The 22050-nt window shown below is 44.2% G+C and overlaps 1 protein-coding gene across 1 annotated transcript in view; it reads right to left on the bottom strand.

Annotated features, from left to right (window-relative positions):
• arid5b (AT-rich interaction domain 5B) overlaps positions 1-6629 on the bottom strand; it is a 223342-nt gene extending 216713 nt beyond the window's left edge. Inside the window, exons 1-2 of the mRNA XM_002939542.5 lie at positions 6153-6629; positions 5567-5821 (exon numbers count right to left, since the gene is read on the bottom strand). Of these exons, the coding sequence (XP_002939588.1) occupies positions 5567-5821; positions 6153-6173 (276 nt within the window). The 5' untranslated portion in view covers positions 6174-6629. The remainder of the gene's footprint in view (positions 1-5566; positions 5822-6152) is intronic.
• Between the last annotated feature and the right edge of the window lie 15421 nt (positions 6630-22050).

Genomic DNA, 22050 nt, shown 5'->3' with positions numbered 1-22050 from the left:
AGGCTGCCAGAGGGCAACACATGACAATATTCCATTTCTATAGCGCTCTGAAAAAAAATGCATGACACCCCGCTGAGATGCAGCTCGCTGCAATCACATTTTTGTACTAAATAAAAATCACATGATTTCACATTATCAATGACAAATGGCGTAATGCGCGTATCGTAGGCTACAATAAAAGAGCTCGGCGCTGTAGTAAAAGCAATAATAAACCATTAAAATGCATTAGGTTGAATTTAACAGACAGCAGAGCCGCTACATTCGGAGGCATGCCATTCATTCGGCTGGATCAGTGGTGCAGTTAGATTCTCGTATACGCCGATGTAAATGGGAAGATATTTAATTAGGAGGAGATATTTCAAGTACTTTATTATGGGCCCATCTAAATAAATGCCTGGTAATCAGCCTGTGTGCTGCTAAAAACTATATTTCTAATTAGCTACCCATCAGATCATGTACAGGCCATGGCCGCAGAACCACAATACCCATCATCCTTAGCTAGCCAGAGTAACTGTTTCTCTGCACTGCTGGTCTGGACTACATGTACTTTTAAAACAATCAACAAGTAGTAAACTCCCCTCCAGCTGAGACTCCAATTCCCACAATGCCTTGCAAGGAGAAGAACATAACATGCAAGGCATTGTGGGAACTGGATGGAAGCCGATTACTGCTAAATTGTTTCAGTGGTACATGTAGCCAGGACCAATAGTGCAGGGAACAGCAAGGGACAGATACAGGTATGGGATCACTTATCCGGAAACCCATTATCCAGAAAGTTCCAAATTACAGAAAGGCCATCGCCCACAGACTCCATTATAAGCAAATCATTTTAATTTTATAAAATGATTTCCTTTTTCTCTGTAATAATAAAACAGAACCTTATACAGGTATGGGACCCCTTATCCGGAAACCCATTATCCAGAAAGTTCCAAATTACAGAAAGGCCATCGCCCACAGACTCCATTATAAGCTAATCCTTTAAATTTTATAAAATGATTTCCTTTTCCTCTGTAATAATAAAACAGAACCTTGTACAGGTATGGGACCCCTTATCCGGAAACCCATTATCCAGAAAGCTCCGAATTACGAAAAAGCCCATCTCCCATAGACTCCATTTTAATCAAATAATTCAGAATTTTAAAACTGATTTCCTTTTTCTCAATCATAATAATAATAAAACAGTACCTTGTACTCCCAACTAAGATATAAATAATCCTTATTGGGTGCAAAACAATCCTATTGGGTTTAATTAATGTTTTATTGATTTTTTAGTAGACTTAAGGTATGGAGATCCAAATTACGGAAAGATCCCTTATCCGGAATACCCTTGGTCCCAAGCATTCTGGATAACAGGTCCTATACCTTCTACTTGATCCCAACTAAGATATAATTCATCCTTATCGGAGGCAAAACAAGCCTATTGGGTTTATTCAACATTTAAATGATTTTTAGCAGACTTAAGTTATGGAGATCCCTTATCCGGAAATCCCCAGGTCCCAAGCATTCTGGATAAAAGGTCCCATACCTGTATCCTAAATGGCTGGACTTACAGGCCCTGTTACACCAATTCAGAATAGGAGTTCTGCACAATTCCCTGTGATGACCAACACCGGTTAGGCCAAAATCTGATGGCATCTACAGCACTTCCTGGTCATAGAGATCATGGATTACATGGCAGATCAGTATTACACCCTGTTCCGGTAGCCATACACGTTAAGACGAGGTTGCCAAACAAGCGCATTGTCTCTCAACTTTTCTCCCAAAGTTGACCATACACTGGGAGATTTAAGCCAATTTGGGTCCTTTAGACAAATTCGGCAGCTTGTCTGCCCATCAGGCACTGACAGCAATGTCAAGCCAAAGGGCTGACTCCACTGACTGCACTGCTGTGAATAACCTGCAAGTTAATGGGACAATGAGGTGCAGTCTCAGCCGGATATTATGTAACTTCTAATTAACAAAGGATAAAAGCCCTACCACCTCTACTACAGCCTCTACTAAGGCTTTTATCCTTGCCTGCAGAAGGTTGTAATACACAGAAGTGCTACAGGTAGGACAATTGCCCGTCTTGCCCTGCCATATCTGACCCACTCTCCCTACCAACTGCTCTTATGTAAAGAAGGTTGTCTCTCCTACTTTGTGCAACAACTTTGTGTCCAAGGCCCCACTGTGGAAGCACTATGCAGCTGTGTGTGTCTGAAATCATTTCAATACTGTAGTAACAAAATAAAAATAATTAACTTTTTCCAAATATTCCACCTGGGCGTGACACCCCCTCCTCCTAAAAATACCTGGGACAAAGCTGCAGTCGGAATTGGGCATACCATTATTGGCATTTGCAGAAATCAAATGAAACATTGTTGCTTTGAAGTTCTGCCGTAACACGTTAGGAATGCGAGCAAATTATAAGGCACATGAAACGCAGCCAAAGCAAAAACATCTTTTCAGAACAAATCAATATTAACACCACTTGTAGAAGAGCCTCCCCCTTGGCATGACAACGGCTTCACAAGACCATAAATCAGATGACACCGACTCCTCTACTTCAAATATCACTAAGCAAACTCTCAAGCGGAATATCATGAAATGCGCTGCAGCTCCATGAATCACCGACGCTGATAGGGAATGAGGTAATTAATATGCCCAAAGTAATAGATGCTCGCAGCCAGACAGAAGATGAATAAGTGCGCAGGCATAAACACTTCTAACCTGCATCATAAAATGGGAAGAATAGATTGGCAGCTCGGCTACAAACCCTTCATTTCGTCACTAGACGACGCGTTTCGCAAATACATTATTACATATAAATATCTCCATTGTGTAAGGCAGAGTATGGAATGGGAAACAGAGGAGATAGAGAACGATCCCCATGCATTTACAGCAATCGGTGTTCCACCAAGGGTTAATGCTGCGGGGGTAATAATTATTTAATAAGAGCAGTCAGCAAAAAGTTGCCCTGAGAGATGAGGAACAGCAGGTAGAGGCTCCCCATCCCCATCCACTTGCCAGGCAGCTAATTTTTCAATGACGGGAGCCTTAGAACACAATGATGAAAATAGGACAAAAGAATAGAAACAACATGGCTTCTTATTACACTCCTAGAAATAATTCATCCCTACCACGACCAATTACACATGCAAGAAAAAAAAAGGGGGGGGGGGCAGATCTGTTGCAGGCACATACATGCCGAATTCCCAACCTTTTTTTAAAAAAAAAAAAAATAAATCAACGTTGGATTTTATTTGTGTGCCTACAAAGATAATGGGAGAACGGCAAAACAAAAGTAGCTTTCCTAATGGGAGTGTAAATGTTGCCCTCTTTAGGATCTGCCGCGTCGCTGTTGTCTCCCTGCCAATGAAGTAAGAGTGTACGCTGCTGCCGCTGCTTCTGCTATGCTGCTAATGAATGACTAAACGAGGCCAGAGGGGGAAATGACATCACTGGGGTGTAAAAAAGAAAAAAAAAAAAAACACAACTCGCCGGCGTTGGGAAAGTTTCTACCTGTTTCACTTATGTATCAATAACATTCCGACGGCGGCACGTCTTTCCTTTGCACAACGCGGCGGGGCCGAAGCTGCACGTTCCCGTACATAAACAGCTCCCATTGAATATTCACTGTCACAACTGATAGCATTGGGCAATCGATACAATTAGGAGCAAGTAAGAGGCAAACATCATCAGTTTTCAACACCCACCCCTCTTTTTTTTTTCTCTTCTTCTTTTTTTTTCTCCCCCCCCCCAATGCTGATTTGACGACACAATCGCATTTGTCAACAGTGCAGTTATGAACATTGGGGGGGGTCGTTACAAGCTTCTGTTTCTAATGCAGCTCAATGGCTAATAAAAAAGGCTGACTCATTTCCTCTAAGTGGCCGGCAAACACGGATGATATCCATACTGCTTTCTTGATATTTAATCCTTCCACCCCCCCCCTTTTTTTTTCCTTTACTACCCCCCCCCCCCCCTTTTAGATCACAGACCATGTTGAAGTAATAAATTTGAAACGCAAATAATAAGTATTCAAGCAGGGAAGGCAGATGAGAGGTTGGACAGCTGCACAGGAAAGTTAGACAGGGGGAGGGGACATTATAATATCTTGGCGGTGGGGAAAGGGGGGGGGGCAACCTGCTAATGCTTTTTTCCAACAACCTTTTCACAAGTTACAGAATGTCAGTGTTGACACCGGTGGAAGGGGAGGGGGGGCTGAAAAGAAAAAGAAAAAAATTCTTCTTCTGGGCACAGGGGGCAATGAAGAACAATTGATGATATGTAATGTTAAACTGTAATGAGAAAAAAATGGCAATGAAGCCACCGATTTGGGCTAAAATAACAATACACTTTTTTTTTTTTTTTTTTTTGGAACAATGATGTTTATATGATTTAACTTGATATCTATTCCCATAAATACCAAGCTGCCCCCCCCCCCCCTCCCCTTTCCCAAACAGTAAAAATAGTTCAGCATTAACGTATTGCAGGAATGGGAGTACAATAGCCCGGCATAATCTCAGCCATACACACAAACAATATCACCCGGATAAATCACAATGTAACTTCATTACGCCTTGATGTATCGACATAATATCCTGCAAGACGTATGGATTAACCCCTTGACACCCATACACACCGGTGCATTTAGTTGTTTTTTTTTTTTTTTTTCCCCCCTTTGCAATGACAATACCAAGAAGTGGCTCATAAAAACCCCATGGCAGCTAGCCAGCGGAGATCTGGCACCGACACGACCATTTATAATAAACATTCAATCCCTCGATGTTAAGTATCAGGCTGTTAATGCTTAACGTGTTTGTGCTGGTTACATGGGATTTTTTTTTTCTCCCTGTTTCTTTTCTCTCCCCCCCCCCCTCCTCAATCCACCCAGGCAGATCTGCAAGTTATTTCAATGCCTTTCTTACACTACCTGACATTTATCACTTTATTCAACACGTCTCTCTGCCAGCGAGCGAAAGAAACACGAAAGAAGAAGACAAAAAAAAAAAACACACACACAACAAAAACAGCTTTAGATCTGGCAGAGCCTCCATTTCATAATTTCCTCCTTTCTTTCAAACATTCTCACACCGACAATAAAAAAAAAAAAAAAATTGAAAGAATATTTGGACTCTGGGGTGAAATAATGGGTCACAAGGGTTAAATTCTCAATATGAGAATTCGTATCATAAAACAATAGACAAATATGAAAGCAGTTATTCTAGGACCATATGACACCATCAGCGTTTTTTACCCCCCTTGGGGATTGTATAGAAACAGCTGGCACTGCATTAACCCTACAGCTGCCAGGGGAAGGATCTATCTTTCTCATAGGAAGCCTGGTCCGAACAGCTGTTGGCCAGTGGCCACAACTGTCTCAAATGCAGTGGCCGCAACTTTCTCAAATCACAACCCCCCCCCACCAACAACGAAAGCAGAGGTTAAACAGATGTTGTCGCTACAAGGGCTTGGCACTGACAGGGTTAATGCCAGTTCTGACAAGCATTCAGCCCTATATATAGATATATAAACACTAGGACATGGGTAAGGGGGCAATATAGAAGGATGATAGGGATGTCACCTCTCCATGGTTGCTGTTTCTGCCCTTGGGGGTATCTTCTGGGAGGAAATAAAGTTTGGAGCTGGATAAAAGTTGCCGGCTAGTCCTCTCTTCCCACAGGAGCTGCAGCTCCGCTATACAAACGGGCTCGTCGGCTTTGCATCTGACCAAGAAAAAGTCTCCAAGCGACAGGATCCGGGCTCTGTTCTCCAGGTGGAACTGAAAGGCTTTATAGAAGATGTAAGGTCCATGCAGACCGCAGGCGGATCCGACCCACTGCGGGGAGAAATAACAATGTCACATACAGTACAAGGGGTCGGGGAAAGTCAGGGGGGGGGGGGTGAGTGCTAGAGAAAGGGGGGGGGGGCTGGGTGCTACATACATCACCCCAATATGCCATTTCCTACTCAATGTTACAATATTGATATTGAAACATTGAAAAAAAAAATGCATTTTTTTTTTCCTTTTTTTTTTTTTTATATTTTTTTTTTATCCATAGGATAAAAGTTTGTGAGAAAGTTGCAGGGTGTCGCAGTGCCCCCCCCCCCTCTGTGCCCAGGTGCCCCCCTCCCCGGCAGCAGGGTGATGCAGGAGCAGCTAATAATACCTTGAGTGAGTTGGGCTCCATCTCGACGTTCTGAATTGATTGAACTCAACATTCTCTCCAAACTTGTTGGCTTGAATGGATTGCATCAGGTCCTGGCAGGGCGAAGGCCGGCAGCCGCTGCGCCCAATATGAAACGGGCGCCCATGGCCGCAGCCGGCTCCAAATTAAAAACCGACGCGCCCTAATATTTCCCAACACCCTGAATTTCCATCCCGACGCGGAAAAACTCCTTTCCCGTCAACGCTTTCCTCATAGAAATACGAGCAGCGGCGAACATGGCGCCGGGAATGCGGAATGGGCAGCGAAATTCGCCTTTGATAGGGCTAAAAAAATAATAATCGCTGCCTCATTGCCGAAGGGGGCACGCCGCAGACGTAGAGTCGCTCCTGCTCTGCGACAGAGGGGAGCGATTATTTTTTCCAATCGCTTATCCGTGAACGCAGCACTAGCGAGCGGCCAGGACCTGCGTGTATATGTATAATATAAAGAACATTTCCTGCAGAGATTCAGGGGCGCTCTTCTCTCTAATGCTGTTTAGCACATCGCTTTTATTACACATGCACATTCTTTTGATCGTTCAATTACACCCCTTCACTGCCAGATTTCAATACAATTTATTTTTTTTTCAACTGATTTGTTTTTTTAATCAATCAGCAATGGGCTTAAATGAGAGATCAGGGCTTGTGTACAGAGGAGGAGGAGGAGGAGGGTGTTTTATTATATAAACATATAAATATTAATGCTTTGCTTGTGTGCTTTGAGGGCAGGAAAAGTAGACACAGCAGGAGGAAAGAAAAAAAAAAAGAGAGAGAAACTGAGATCTGCAGGCAAGATTGAATGGACATCTCTATATTATTAATATTATTATTTTATTATTAGTTAAATCAGACTGGAACAATAAATGTTGAAGGATCGATCGATACCTGTTGTCATAACGGCGATCTGCCCGTAATTGGGCCAATTGGAGCGGCTGGGTTTGACAGCTGTCATAAAAGTGACGAGTCTATTAGTAAAGCTGGCCATACACGAGGTTGGTCGCACGAAACATCGTCAGATCCGCCACACACCATTCAGGGCTGAATCGGCAGGTAAGGAGGTAGAAACAATAGGATTTCTACCTCCTTCTGCCGATTCAGCGCTGGAGGGAGATTTTCGCCTTCTATGGCGCCCGATGAAAATTTTCAAACTGGTCCGATCGGCGAGGCGGCCGATATCAGCAGCTTCCTGCGATATCGGTCGACTCGCCGACGTACCACACACGCACCGAATATCGTACGAAACGAGGTTTCGTACGATATCGGTGCGTGTATGGCCACCTTAAGGGTTAAACTCATTAAGGGCTTATTTATTTATTGGGGGGGGGGTAATTGGTTTATTTTTTGGGGGGGGAAGGTGAGATAATTCATCGTTGTTTCTTGCTGAGCAAGTCTGTCCCACATGGTTTCAGCGCTACTGGTATCATTATAGGGGGTGATGCCACAATGGGTGGGTGATAGTGTCGGCGCCCCAGTAATTAGTACCTGTGGGACTGATGAGCATTCAGAGAGTGCATTTAAAAATAAAAATGCTACATTTTTCACTTGCTGTAAGAAAATGCGGCCTAACTGAAGTATTTATTGGTCGCGTGGGCCTTGCTCGCAAGAGCTTGCAGTCTAAAATAGTAGACCCCAAATAGGCGTCTTTGTGAAGGCTAATCCTAATAGAAGTAGGGGTGGTAACAAACTTGCCATTATTGCTTGGCACTTTCATTGCTTTTTTGGAGTTTTTTTTGGTTTTTTTTTACTGGGACACCTTGGCGACTTCTCGTAGTGTTATATCTTACATTAGGGAGAATATTATGCCAAATATATATATATATATATATATATATATATATATATATATAGGTGCGTAACTGTAGGAAACAGTCCCGGGAGATGGGCCTGTTATCCCTGCATCATGCAATGGTGCAAGGATCAAGGATGGACTGGATTGCCCAATAAATACATATATATATATTACATTGAAGCCATGAATAATCTGTATAATATATCCTTATAAACAGTGCTTGATCATTAGTCATTATGGCACATGACCTATTGAGATTTGTAAAATATTTATAGTATATAAATGTAGAACAAATGGTCACACAACTCCTTTTTCTAATATCCTTATCTTTTACAGTAGGGGGTACATTATCCCTTATAATACAAAAGTGATACTCAGAGCAGCCTGCAGCCTTGTGCCTTTATATGGTCAAAGAACCCGTCAGTGACTTCTAATATCCTTATCATTTACAGTAGGGGGTACATTATCCCTTATAATACATGAGTGATACTCAGAGTTCCCTGTATAACTCAGCCTGCAGCCTTGTGCCTTTATATGGTCAAAGAACCCGTCAGTGACTTCTAATATCCTTATCATTTACAGTAGGGGGTACATTATCCCTTATAATACATGAGTGATACTCAGAGTTCCCTGTATAACTCAGCCTGCAGCCTTGTGCCTTTATATGGGCACAGAACCCCTCAGTGTCTGCTAATATCCTTATCATTTACAGTAGGGGGTACATTATCCCTTATAATACATGAGTGATACTCAGAGTTCCCTGTATAACTCAGCCTGCAGCCTTGTGCCTTTATATGGGCACAGAACCCCTCAGTGACTGCTAATATCCTTATCATTTACAGTAGGGGGTACATTATCCCTTATAATATACGAGTGATACTCAGAGTTCCCTGTATAACTCAGGCTGCAGCCATGTGCCTTTATATGGGCACAGAACCCCTCAGTGACTACTAATATCCTTATCATTTACAGTAGGGGGTACATTATCCCTTATAATACATGAGTGATACTCAGAGTTCCCTGTATAACTCAGCCTGCAGCCTTGTGCCTTTATATGGGCACAGAACCCCTCAGTGACTTCTAATATCCTTATCATTTACAGTAGGGGGTAAATTATCCCTATATATATATATATATATATTTATTTATTTATACACATACATACACAGTGATTTGTCATTATACCTCTTTATCAATCAGTGCCATACACGGATATGTTCTGTACACATGTCGGGAGAATGTTCTTGGTGGTGGGAATGGCAGAGACACGATAGAGAGCGTGGTTTATACATACAGTAGATTGGATCAATTACACGGCACTAGGAGACGTACATGAATGCACACAATGGTATGTGTTATTATTGCTTTAACCTGGAAATTGGACAAGGGTTCAGCTTCTAATAGGATATTGCAAGTCAATACATTTACCTTGATACATTGCACAAAGAAGCTTGCCATTCTCCTTATAGCAGTGCGCGGGGGAAATCTGCATGACGCACAAGAGATCCTGTAAGGCCTATAGGCCAGTGTTACATACAGAGTCTCTCTGGCATGGAGGCTCCCAATGAAGTTCAGCTGCATGTACTGATGGGTGACAGCAGAGTTGGACTGGCCCACTGGGATACCAGGAAAGGCCCCTATGATGATTGGGCCCTCCTGCTCACCCAGCCATTTGCCTTGTATGCCTATACCATGGCCATTCCCCATGAGAACAAAGAAGAGAAAGGTAAGGAAGGATGGATAATGTGTCACATTAACAGTATTTCCCTAAATACGGGGCCCCGGAGGCGGGGGACATTGTGCAGGATCAGGAGATAATGCCTATTTGTTTCCCTAGATACACCTAAAAGCCCATCTAGAAGGTCAATGATGATTTGACATGGGGTGAACCCTTACTTGTTCTAGATAATCTTAGAACTATGGCTGAATGGCTAATACACCAACGTTTTCCTATATATATCCCTATATCTTAGACTTTCTGAGGGGGACATGAACCAAAATCATCCATAAACCACTGATGTGGAGCAACACAAAAGTGGATTTTTTGCCAGGTATTGATTCACAGTAAAATTGCCATGGGCAGAAAAAAGCGTGAGAAAACAGATGTAACAACAACAAAAAAAACGCCCATTCACTAGTAAATTGCCCATAGAAATGATGTAAAACCATAGATGTTGCTCTTATTGATGTGTTGGTTCAGGAATTTCCTGACCCTAATCCCAACCCCACCCAAATGTAATAAATACCTTATAGACCCTAACCCACTACTTTCAACCAGCACCCAGAATTCTGGCCAACCCCCTTATGGCTACCACACCCATGCCCTGCCCTCTGTCAGAGATGGGGAGGGAAAAGCTGTAAACATACACCCCATAGCTGCCCTCCCTTCTATTCAAAATGCACTATTTCTTGTGCCTTTTCAATTGGTCTTCATTTTTAACTTTCATAGTTATTTTCAGCTTTCATATGGGAGTCACTGACCCTGGCAACCAAAAAAAACTATTACAGGTATCGGACCCCTTATCCGGAAACCCATTATCCAGAAAGTTCCAAATTACATCTCCCATAGACTTAATTTTAATCAAATAATTCACATTTTTAAATTAAATTTTTAAATTATTTCCTTTTTCTCTATAATAATATAACAGTGCCTTGTACTTGATCCCAACTAAGATATAATTACCCCTTATTGGGGGCAGAACATCCCTATTGGGTTTATTTCATGGTTAAATGATTCCATTTTCTCTGTAATAATAAAACAGTACCTGTACTTGATCCCAACTAAGATATAATTACCCCTTATTGGGGCAGAACAGCCCTATTGGGTTTATTTAATGGTTAAATGATTCCCTTTTCTCTGTAATAATAAAACAGTACCTGTACTTGATCCCAACTAAGATATAATTACCCCTTATTGGGGGCAGAACAGCCCTATTGGGTTTATTTAATGGTTAAATGATTCCCTTTTCTCTGTAATAATAAAACAGTACCTGTACTTGATCCCAACTAAGATATAATTACCCCTTATTGGGGCAGAACAGCCCTATTGGGTTTATTTCATGGTTAAATGATTCCCTTTTCTCTGTAATAATAAAACAGTACCTGTACTTGATCCCAACTAAGATATAATTACCCCTTATTGGGGGCAGAACAGCCCTATTGGGTTTATTTAATGGTTAAATGATTCCCTTTTCTCTGTAATAATAAAACAGTACCTGTACTTGATCCCAACTAAGATATAATTCATTCTTATTGGAGGCAAAACAATCCTGTTGGGTATAATTACTGTTTAAATAATGTTTTTAGCAGACTTAAGGTAGGAGATCTGAATTACGGAAAGACCCATTATCTGGAAAACCCCAGGTCCTGAGCATTCTGGATAATGGGTCCCATACCTGTACTCTGTGTGGCTACAATTTTATTGTTATTATTTTATTCCTTATCTTTCCATTCTGCCCCTCTCTGATTCATCTTCCAGTCTCTCATTCTCCCCACTGCCTGGTTGCTAGGGTAAATTGAACCTTAGCAACCAGATAGCTGCCGAAAATCCAGATTAGAACTGCTGAACAAACAATTCATAATTAAAAAATGTTTTTTAAACAAAAGGAGGCCAATTGCCTATTGTGTCAGAATATTACTGTCTACATTATACTCTAAAGGGGAACTAGCCCTTTAAGAAAACCAGCAAAAGAACAGCTGAACAAGCTTTACAATATCAATAGGTATCTTTGCCCTTTGTACTGCATTGTGGAATATTTTAGAGCAAGAATTTGTGTTTTGAATTTTATTCTTCTGCAATGTCACAACAATTTTATATATATATATTTATTTTTTGAGCAAACAGCACAAAAGGATTGAGAGGGTAAGCGAACCAGTTTCCCCAGAACATAAGAACTGATTGCTATTATTGCCATTATACCTCCAACAAATCCTCAGACGAATTGATTTACAGTCTCGCCTGCAAGAAGTACTTTTACATGTCGGTAGGAATGCAGCATTTTTTTTTTTTTTTAAGCAAATAATTCCAGGATTATTGTGTTGTGGCAACGGGAGGGAATGAGTGCGGCGCAGAAACGCATCTCAATAATAGTTTAGGACAAAAAAAAAAAAAATCAATTGTGGAAAGTAGTTAAAGGCAGAAATGAAGCAGCTGAGTGGCCGGGGCAAGAGCCACGAGACAATAAAAGCAAAAATTACAAAGCTTTTAAATGTGTATATTTGTTGTTCCTTAGCCCCGGGGCCATGGGAGGGGGGGGGGGTGTATAGAGCGGGGTTGTTATACAAATACTGGGAAAGAGACTATACATGAACAGCAGAACAGTGAAGAGGTGGATCAGTCCTTGGACTACAACTCCCAGCAGCCTGTGGGACTTGAGCTCAGGAGGCTTCAGGCTGGATTAATGTGACTATACAACTACAGATCTGTTTACTCTTGGCAAGTATAAACCAGAAGATACAGCAGAGTTTACTGGGAGTTGTTGTAGCTACAAGTTGCTCATGATTGGGTTCAGCTGCCAATACACCGAATGACAAAAGCTGCCACTCAGCCCCTAAAGTTGGGGGGTTATTGACCTATAAATGTGGCCCTCAAGAGGACCTGCCCAACTGAGATGCCCTACCCATAGCCCCATAGCCATACCCCCCTTCAGATACAGCCACTCCATCTTTGTCCCTAGCCATGCCCCCAAAGCTGCCATGGGGGGAGGCAGTAAGGGGCCCGGAGATAGAAAACTGTGATTGGTGTATTGAGAAGGGTTTGTTGGGAGTGGACGGAGCTTGGGTAGATCATGGGTGGCATAACTGGGGAGTGACCACAAGGATTGGGGAATGCCATTTTAATAGGTGACCAATGGGATAATAATAGAGGCCCCCTAGGGGGAGAGAGGCCCTGTTAAGTAGTAGGGGATCCCTTTGATTCCTGATGGTGCCCCTATTCTACCCAGATCATGCCCCCACTCCACCCAGGTCATGCCCCCACTCCAACAAGGTCATGTCCCCGCTCCACCAAGGTCATGCCTCCACTCCACCCAGGTCATGCCCCCACTCCTCCCAGGTCATACCTCCGCTCCACCCAGGTCATGCCCCCACTCCACCCAGGTCATGCCCCCACTCCACCCAGGTCATGCCCCCACTCCACCCAGGTCATGCCTCCGCTCCAACGAGGTCATGCCCCCACTCCACCGAGGTCATACCTCCACTCCACCGAGGTCATGCCTCCACTCCACCCAGGTCATGCCCCCACTCCACCCAGGTCATGCCCCCACTCCACCCAGGTCATGCCTCCGCTCCAACGAGGTCATACCTCCACTCCACCAAGGTCATGCCTCCACTCCACCCAGGTCATGCCCCCACTCCACCCAGGTCATGCCTCCGCTCCAACGAGGTCATACCTCCACTCCACCAAGGTCATGCCTCCACTCCACCCAGGTCATGCCCTCACACCACCCAGGTCATGCCCCCACTCCACCCAGGTCATGCCCCCGCTCCACCGAGGTCATACCTCCACTCCACCAAGGTCATACCTCCACTCCACCGAGGTCATGCCCCCACTCCACCCAGGTCATGCCCCCACTCCACCCAGGTCATGCCCCCTCTCCACCAAGGTCATGCCTCCGCTTCAAACAGGTCATGCCCCCACTTCACCCAGGTCATGCCCCCACTCCACCCAGGTCATGCCCCCACTCCACCCAGGTCATGCCTCCACTCCAACCAGGCCACGACCCTGGCAATGCTCAATGCTCTGTGTGTTTCTGAAGATTCAGGTGACACTTTCAATAGGGGGGTACATTACTAAAATTACAAATGACTGACAGCAGGTAACTGATTAAGGCCTACAGCAAAAGCCTTCTGTGTGTGTGTGGGTCCAAACTTTACAGCCAGGAGAGGGTGAAAAAAGCGAGTGAGTTGTCTAAATCAGCCACATATTAAAAAAATAAATGATCAACTTCTATCCCATTTCTTTTGCATATTGACGGGTTTTTGGTGTATTTTTAATTATTGAATAAAAATTGACTTAAATTTCCGCGAAATTCCCACCGCAAATGTGAATAAATCAGGCCAGGGTGTGTGTTTAACAGGTGCTCTCTGCCCATAGAGATATATATATATATATTATATTGCTTGCTGTAAAAAGAATGTTTGTTTAAATTTTTTAAATTCTCAAGAAAACAATCCACGTCGTTGTTGTATTTAAACATTTTTTTTTTTCTTTTTGGGTGCAAAGTGCTTGGAGTCAATTCCGGTAATTCAGGTCGGACTCGCTGATAAACAAACATGTAATATATAGGGAGCCTATGCGCTGGGAGTTATGACAGTTGAAATCTGATCTGCGATAAAATTACAGGATGTTGAAATTATTGCTTGCAAAAAAAAAAGCTATTTTTAACGCTTTCGCAATGTTTCACCTTCCAGTCGCAGGGTCTGGGGGCTCTTTAATGAAATTTCTATTCGCCCGGCTAATGTTATTCCCAGAATAGGACATGGGAAGGGGGGATGCTTTCTGCACAGTAGCTTTGGGTATTTATTTTTTAATATATTTTCAATAATGTATGCATTCAATTTCACTGTGATGAGCCTACAAGCACTTGACATCTGAACCGCATCTCCGAATGAGCACCAAACAAGATCTGGCTTGTTCCTGGCTATAAGAAGAGCTAATCAAAAGAAAATGACAGAGCTTCGAATTACAGAAAGCAATAAATCGTCAAGCAGGAACGCTCCCCCCCCCCTCGCCATTGTGCTAATTTCGGATATACAGTGTGCGCTCTAACAGGATGTGGCACAAATGCACATTATCTCCCATCGATCACATTGATTTGCCCATTAGGGCACTGATAAACGGCGTATTAGCGGCACTAGTCGTTCAATGGGGCCGTTAATATAACTTTTATTTTATGGGCGGCAACAGGGTTCTTAGATCTTAATAAATAAAGCCGGGTAAGTGTGAGAATCCATAGGAGTCATTTGCGGAGCCACTGCCACCCTGAAAGATGTCATTTTTAACTCCAAACCCCCGGAAGTGACACAATCCTGAAAAAGTTAAGGTCCCCATACACGGGTCGATTCTAGCTACCGATATGGGTCCCTTTCGCAGCTAATCGGCCCGTGTAGGGGCACTAGCGACGGCAGCTCGCTTCAGCTCGTTGATGCGGTCCCCAAACCGACTTTTCCTATACCCGTCATTAGAATTCGATCGTTTGGCCCCAGGGCCAAACGATCGAATTAGCCTGGATTCTCCCGATATCGCCCACCCATAGGTGGGGATATCGGGAGAAGATCCTGTTGCTTGATATCGCCAAGCGAGTGGATCTGAAGGTGTATGGGGACCTTTAGTGGCCACTTGCATCCAGATTGTTGACATTGCATACACTGGAATTATGGGGAAAAAATGGGCATTGTGGGTAAAAAAAACATGGTGATTTGCATCTGAAATTGCACTGCCTAGTTGACGTTGATCTCATCTTTTTAAAGATAAGATAAATAGGGAATCGTTTACCAATAATTGGGTCCTTTGGGCCCATCCATGAAGCACTTGGGGGGCCCAGGTAGTAACTATATCTGACAGGACCCCCCCAAAAATAAGTTTCTGGGGTCCCAGTGCTCAGCCTTATGGTAGCCGGACTTCCTGCCCCTTTCAGCCCCAGCCCCAGGATCCCACAGTCCAGGCCCCCCTCGGCTGAAGGGTCTGCTGTACGGTAGTTACACCACTGGTGCTAAATATCTGCCACTAGGGATGAGAGAATCTGTCCCATTTCGCTTCACCGAAAAATCAGCGAAACACGGAAAATGAGTGTCGAAAAAAATTTTGCAAGCATAAAAAAAGGAGGGGGGGTGCAGAATTTTTTTTTTGACACACCAATTTTCACGTTCTCTAATTTTTCGGTGGTAAATTCCTTCCTTCTGGCAGCGCCGGATTTGTAGTGGGGACGCCCCGAGGCCGCCCCCATTTGGCGCCCCCTATCCCCCCCGCCGCGCCAATACGCATGCGTGAACCCCCTGCCCGCCGAGCGAACGCGCATGCGCAAGCGCCAAAGTTGAGTCTCCCATACGGAGCAGTGGGGAGAGTTCCCCATTGCTCCGTATGGGAGCAAAATGTTAAAATTTGCCTGCGGCGGGGCGGCGTGCCGCCCCTATGCTTGTGCCGCCCTAGGCCCGGGCCTTTGTGGCCTCGCCACAAATCTGGGCCTGCCTTCTGGTGTATTTTTTCACCAGTTTCACTAAATAATACGCCAGTGGCAATACGCGGAAATTCCCTGCGAATCCATGCCTGCCGAAAAATTGCGCTCATCACTATGTGCCACATGGGGAAACCAGCAGAGCTGTAGGGTGCAAAGCAACCCTAAACACAGGCATTAATATACAGCTCAACTTGTGGCCCCCAGCGCTCCCCAGCTTATCAGTCTGAGTGGCACTCAACAAGGGCACATTCCACGTGTGGCCCACGTCAGGGTCAGACTGGGTGATGCAGGGCCCACTGGGGTTTCTGCCTCAGGGGCCCCTGCACCCCCAATGGCCCCCGCCGCCTTCACCCCCCCTTCAGAGGCCCCCAACACCTTCCGCCCCCTCCCCCAAGCACTCCTAAAAGAAACTTACCTGCGGTGCGTTGGGTGAGGAAGACGGCGGATAGACGGTGGGAGAGCCCTTGGGGGGATCGGATCTGGGCCCAGTCCGACACTGGCCCATGTACTGCCCACCTCTGGATATATCACCACTAAACATCTAAAGAATAAAATAACTGGTATTTCAATACAACAAATTTTGTTTTTTTTCGGGGATATTCAATGGTCCTATAACCATGATGTCATAACTTATGCGTGCAAAAAAATGATGTCATAAAATGATAACTTATGTGTTTTTACTCTGCATATATAAATTTGAGTGGGTTAAATTGTAACTTGCATGGTCCTCGTTGCGGCCAAACATGCACCCACCATATTGGATCCTTCAGGCAACATTCTTCATCTTCATCATAAGTGATGGAGTGGTATGGAGAACCCAGGGTACAGGGTTGGGGGTGGAGACTGTATATACATATACAGACTGAAGTGACTTCAGGTGAGAAGGGACTTAACTGGACATTAACCCTATGATATACCGCTCCCATTTATTAGGTAGGAGTTAACCCTACCCTGTCTGCAGTGAGATGGAATATGTTTGTGGTGTCAGACTTCCAATGCATAATTGTGCAAACAAGTGCAACCTGTTGGTGGAAGCTGTGCATGAAGGGGTTAACAGCTGCAGAATATTCTGTAATCGGCTGATAGAATGAGACAAATATGTTTCCACTTCTCACTTCCTGTTGGGTCATCGTAGAGTGTGTCACGCTCACCATGAATGGCCCGTCTGCTAAATATGTGATATATTGTGCTGCAACGGTTTCTCAATACTGAATTCATAAGTGAAATATTCTGCTGAGTCCTTGTAGCCAACAATGAGTGTATTCACTCTACTGGAGTGAGGAGGGTTAATAAGCTTCACTGTGCCCTTATTGACATGGAAATTGTACCTGGTCTAGTAACCCATAGCAACCAATCAGAGTGCAGAATTTACTTGTCACTCAGAAATCAAATATCTGGTTGCTATAGGTTATAAGACCTGCTGCAAACCTTGCAACTTCTATTACATTATTGCTAGAATGTGGCATTAAAGGTGTTCTAATATCCAATGGGTGGCTTTTTGTGGAGTTGCATGTTGTGTCTCACCTGCATTGAGTGGTTCAAAAGCAAACAAAAAAATGTACGGAATCTATAGAATCAGCAGAATGGTACTTTTATATAATTTCAGCAGACTCTACAATGGGTAAAGGGTTAACACAAAAAGTAATTATTTCTGACTGCTGGTATCTGAAAAACTCCTGCTAATGCTCATTCCTTCCACTAGGGTGCGCCTCTACTATTCCTAGAAAGGGGGCGGAGTTTCAGTGTAAAGTGGTAGTTTATTATTATTATTATTATTAAAAAAAATTTATAAAGCACCAACATATTCCGCAGCGCTGTAACAACTTCATTTATGAAACGCACAATCCAGTTCCTAATAAAAATGTTTTCTTCCTCTCTCTAAATAAATATTTTGTTTTTTTGCCCAATGGCATTTTCCTGCTTATGTTGTGGGGAAATGTGTTGCAGATTTGCCATCATTTGTCAATTTGTATTTTGTCACCTTGAGTAATTTGTATGTAATGGAAGTCTATGGAGATTTAGACAATATTGGGGCATATTTTCATAAGGGGAAAAAATTGTTGCCAATAATAGTAAATTTAATTGCTGGGTTTGTGTGAAGAATCAGGAAACGCTGAATCAAATAAAAAGAGGGTGTAAACCCACAAATACAATTTTAGAAAATGAAAGAAAATCTAATTCTAGGTATATTTCCAGGATAGATTTATACAAAATAGCCAGTGGGTTTAATGTTACATGTTTGTATATGTACTTGCAATTAAATGCATTATTTTTCTGCTCTTTATGCACTGCTGGTTCTGCCTCTTGAAACAATAGGGCTCATTAACCAACACAAGTATGGGATCCCTTTTCTGGAAACCCGTTATGCAGAAAACTCTGAATTATGGGAAGGACAGCTCCCATAGACTCAAACAGGGTCGGACTGGGCCGCCGGGGCACCGAGAAAAAACCCAGTGGGCCCGACCCTAGTGGGCCCCGGCAGCCCAGACCTGGCCCTTGCCGGTTCTCCCCCGGCCTACGGTGTTCCTCCCCTGATTCGTCGCGCTCAGGGGAGGACATCGTTTGGGGGCACCTAAAGGAGGGGTTAGGGAGGCTCAGTGGGGGCTCCCGTGGGGGTTAGGGGGTGCAGCAGGGGCTTCTAAGGAGTGCGGGGATGCGCCCAGCAGGGGCACCTGCAGAGCCCCTGGGTCGGCAGCCCCAGTGGGCCCTGCACCCCCCAGTCCGACCCTGGACTCAAAAGGGCATACAAAGAAAGCAGACCCTGTGGTCTCAGGGGGGGGGGGGGGCCCGTGAGGCCCTAATAAATGAGCAAGTTCCATATACAATATATATTGGAAGAATAGATTCATTTAACAAAGTTTTGGGGCCCTAAATTGAATTTGCTGTGGGGCCCAGTAACATCTAGTTACACCACTTTTTCTTGCCTTACAGGATTCTTCACAGCTCTGTTTATCAGCTGTATGCTGCTGCTACATTCTTTCAAGGTCAGAAATGCCAGTGCAGAGAAAAGAAAGCAACAGACAGATATTATTATTATTAACATTTATTTATAAAGCGCCAACATATCCCGCAGCGCTGTACAATAAGTGGGTTCCATACATTGGACATACAGAGTAACATATAAAGCAATCAATAACCGATACAAGAGGTGAAGAGGGCCCTGCCCAAAAGAGCTTGCAATCTACAAATTTATTATTATTATTAATAAAATTTATTTATAAAGCGCCAACATATCCCGCAGCGCTGTACAATAAGTGGGTTACATACATTGGACGTACAGAGTAACATATAAAGCAACCAATAACCGATACAAGAGGTAAAGAGAGCCCTGCCCAAAACCAGTGCATTGAACAGGGTCGGACTGGGCCGGTGGGGCACAGGGAAAAAAACACAGTGGGCCCCGCAGCCCCCATTGACCCCGGCCCACTTCCTCTGCCTGTAACTTCGGGCTCAAGTGCATTTCCTCCCCCCCATTGTGGCTGCAAGGAGGAAGCGCGGTGGGGGGGGGGAGGATCTTGGGACTGGGTGGGGGGCCCCCATGTGGCAGCTCTGGTGGATCCCAGACACCCCAGTCCGTCCCTGGCACAGTGGCATATTTATAATAATTCCCCCAAACTCCACTGCAGATTTCCATAGGGAATATGGCGACGGTGCTGGGGGGTCGCGGGCTCTGTGGAAGTGAAGTCACTCACAACTTAGGGGCGTATTTAGCTCCGGAGCCTAGGGAAGCACCCCGACCCTGGTATTAAATTTTTTACATTTATTTTTAAATATTACCATACGAACAATTATTTTTTTTCTCAGCGTAAAATCTTAGAATAATTCCTTAAATATCCATATTGCTATAAACTCAATGGGCTCATTTCAAGGTATAAGGCACGCGGTGGCACGGTACAGTAGCCCATTTCATGGCACGTGGCCTGTAATTATTCCTGCGCCGTTCCTGTATTTATGCGCTAGATGCATATGGATTCCAGGCTCATTTATTCAGCGCAGCAAATGATGTGCTTTTCAAAAGGGCTCTGACGCGCGGATTCGAAAGGGAGACGCCATTCTGCCGTTAATCAGTCAGTTTACTGTTGAACAAATGCAGTAACATTAATGCAGAGGAATCCAATTGAAGGCCTGGGGGCATCTCCATAAGCAGATACAGTATTGTGGCAGATTTCTGCTTAGCATTTTTGCTTCGGCAGCCGGGAATCTTCTATTTGAAGCTCTTGTCTCCCAATGTCTTTTAAAGACTCTGTATAATAATTGGAAGGTCGGTGTCAGGGGGAGCATTGCCGGGCCCTATCCGCGCCCCCGTGTACACAAATACAGAGTTTTATTTGACATACGGAGACAGAATTCCGAGAGTGTCCCTTTTGGTTAGGGGAGAATCTCAATATTTCTGTACAGTGCGGTCACTTTCTGTAGCAGAGATATAATTAGCCATTTGCCTTTATTCCCACTCTGTGCCCGTGGGGTTTGCTTTCTGTTGGTCTCCCTGCTTGGCACATACTGAATGGCACCGGCTCTTTCTGCCGACGCCTTGATCTGCCAGTGGTGCCACGGGGCACAGCCATGTACTCACTCTAATCACTGCAGCAGCCCCTGGAAATATGTGTCTTTAAAGGGGAAATATACCCTGTGTAAAAGTAGGATTATTATTATAAAAGGGTGAATACATTAAACATACAAATTATATACATATTCTGATCAATAAAGAGGTAAACATTGCCCTGTTCATTAGTGCCTGCAGAGCAGGGGGTTTCCCTTGGTTCAACTTTAACTTTTAGGGGCCCATTTACTTACTCACGAACGGGCGGAATACGTCCGATTGCGTTTTTTTCGTAATGATCGGTATTTTGCGATTTTTTCGGAAAATTATTGTGACTTTTTCGTTACCAATACGATTTTTGCGGAAAAACGCGAGTTTTTCGTAGCCATTCCGAAAGTTGCGATTTTTTCGTAGCGTTAAAACTTGCGCAAAAAGTTGCGATTTTTTTGTAGTGTTAAAACTTGCGCAAAACGTCGCGCCTTTTAAGTTTTAACGTTACGAAAAAAACGCAACTTTTCGCGCAAGTTTTAACGCTACGAAAAAATCACAACTTTCGGAATGGCTACGAAAAACTCGCGTTTTTTCGCACAAATCGTATTGGTAACGAAAAAGTCGCGATAATTTCCGCAAAAAATGCGAAAAAGTCGCAAAATGTTCGTTTTCCAATCGGAATTTTTCCAATTCGGTCGGAATTCGTGTCTTAGTAAATCAGCCCCTTAGTATGTTATAGAACGGCCAATTCTAAGCAACTTTTCAAATGATCTTCATTAGTGATGAGCGAATCTGTTCCGTTTCGCTTCGCCGAAAAATTTGCGAATCTTTGAAAAGATCCGCGAAACGGCGAAAAATTCGCGAAGCGGCGAAAATGTCGTGCGACAAAAAAAATTGACGCCCGCGGCTATTATTTTGTCGCGCACGGCTCTTGTTTTGACGCGCGGCTCTTGTTTTGTCGCACGGCTCTTGTTTCGTCGCGCGGCTCTTGTTTCGTCGCCCGCGGCTCTTGTTTCGTCGCCCGCGGCTCTTGTTTCGTCGCCCGCGGCTCTTGTTTCGTCGCGCGGCTCTTGTTTCGTCGCCCGCGGCTCTTGTTTCGTCACGCGGCTCTTGTTTCGTCGCCCGCGGCTCTTGTTTCGCCGCGCGGCTCTTGTTTCGTCGCACGGCTCTTGTTTCGTCGCGCGGTTCTTGTTTCGTCGCCCGCGACTATTCTTTTTTGACGCCGCAACAATTTTTGGACGTGCGGCGAATTTTTCCGCTGCGAAATTTTTCATCCGTTTCGCGAAACAATCCGCCAATGGCGAAACGCGGAAATTCGCCGCGAATCCATGCCTGCCGAAACTTTTCGCCCATCACTAATCTT

Source organism: Xenopus tropicalis, chromosome 7 (assembly GCF_000004195.4).
Source record: "Xenopus tropicalis strain Nigerian chromosome 7, UCB_Xtro_10.0, whole genome shotgun sequence".
Taxonomy (NCBI): Eukaryota; Metazoa; Chordata; class Amphibia; order Anura; family Pipidae; genus Xenopus; species Xenopus tropicalis.
This window is presented reverse-complemented; position numbering and strand designations above follow the sequence as displayed.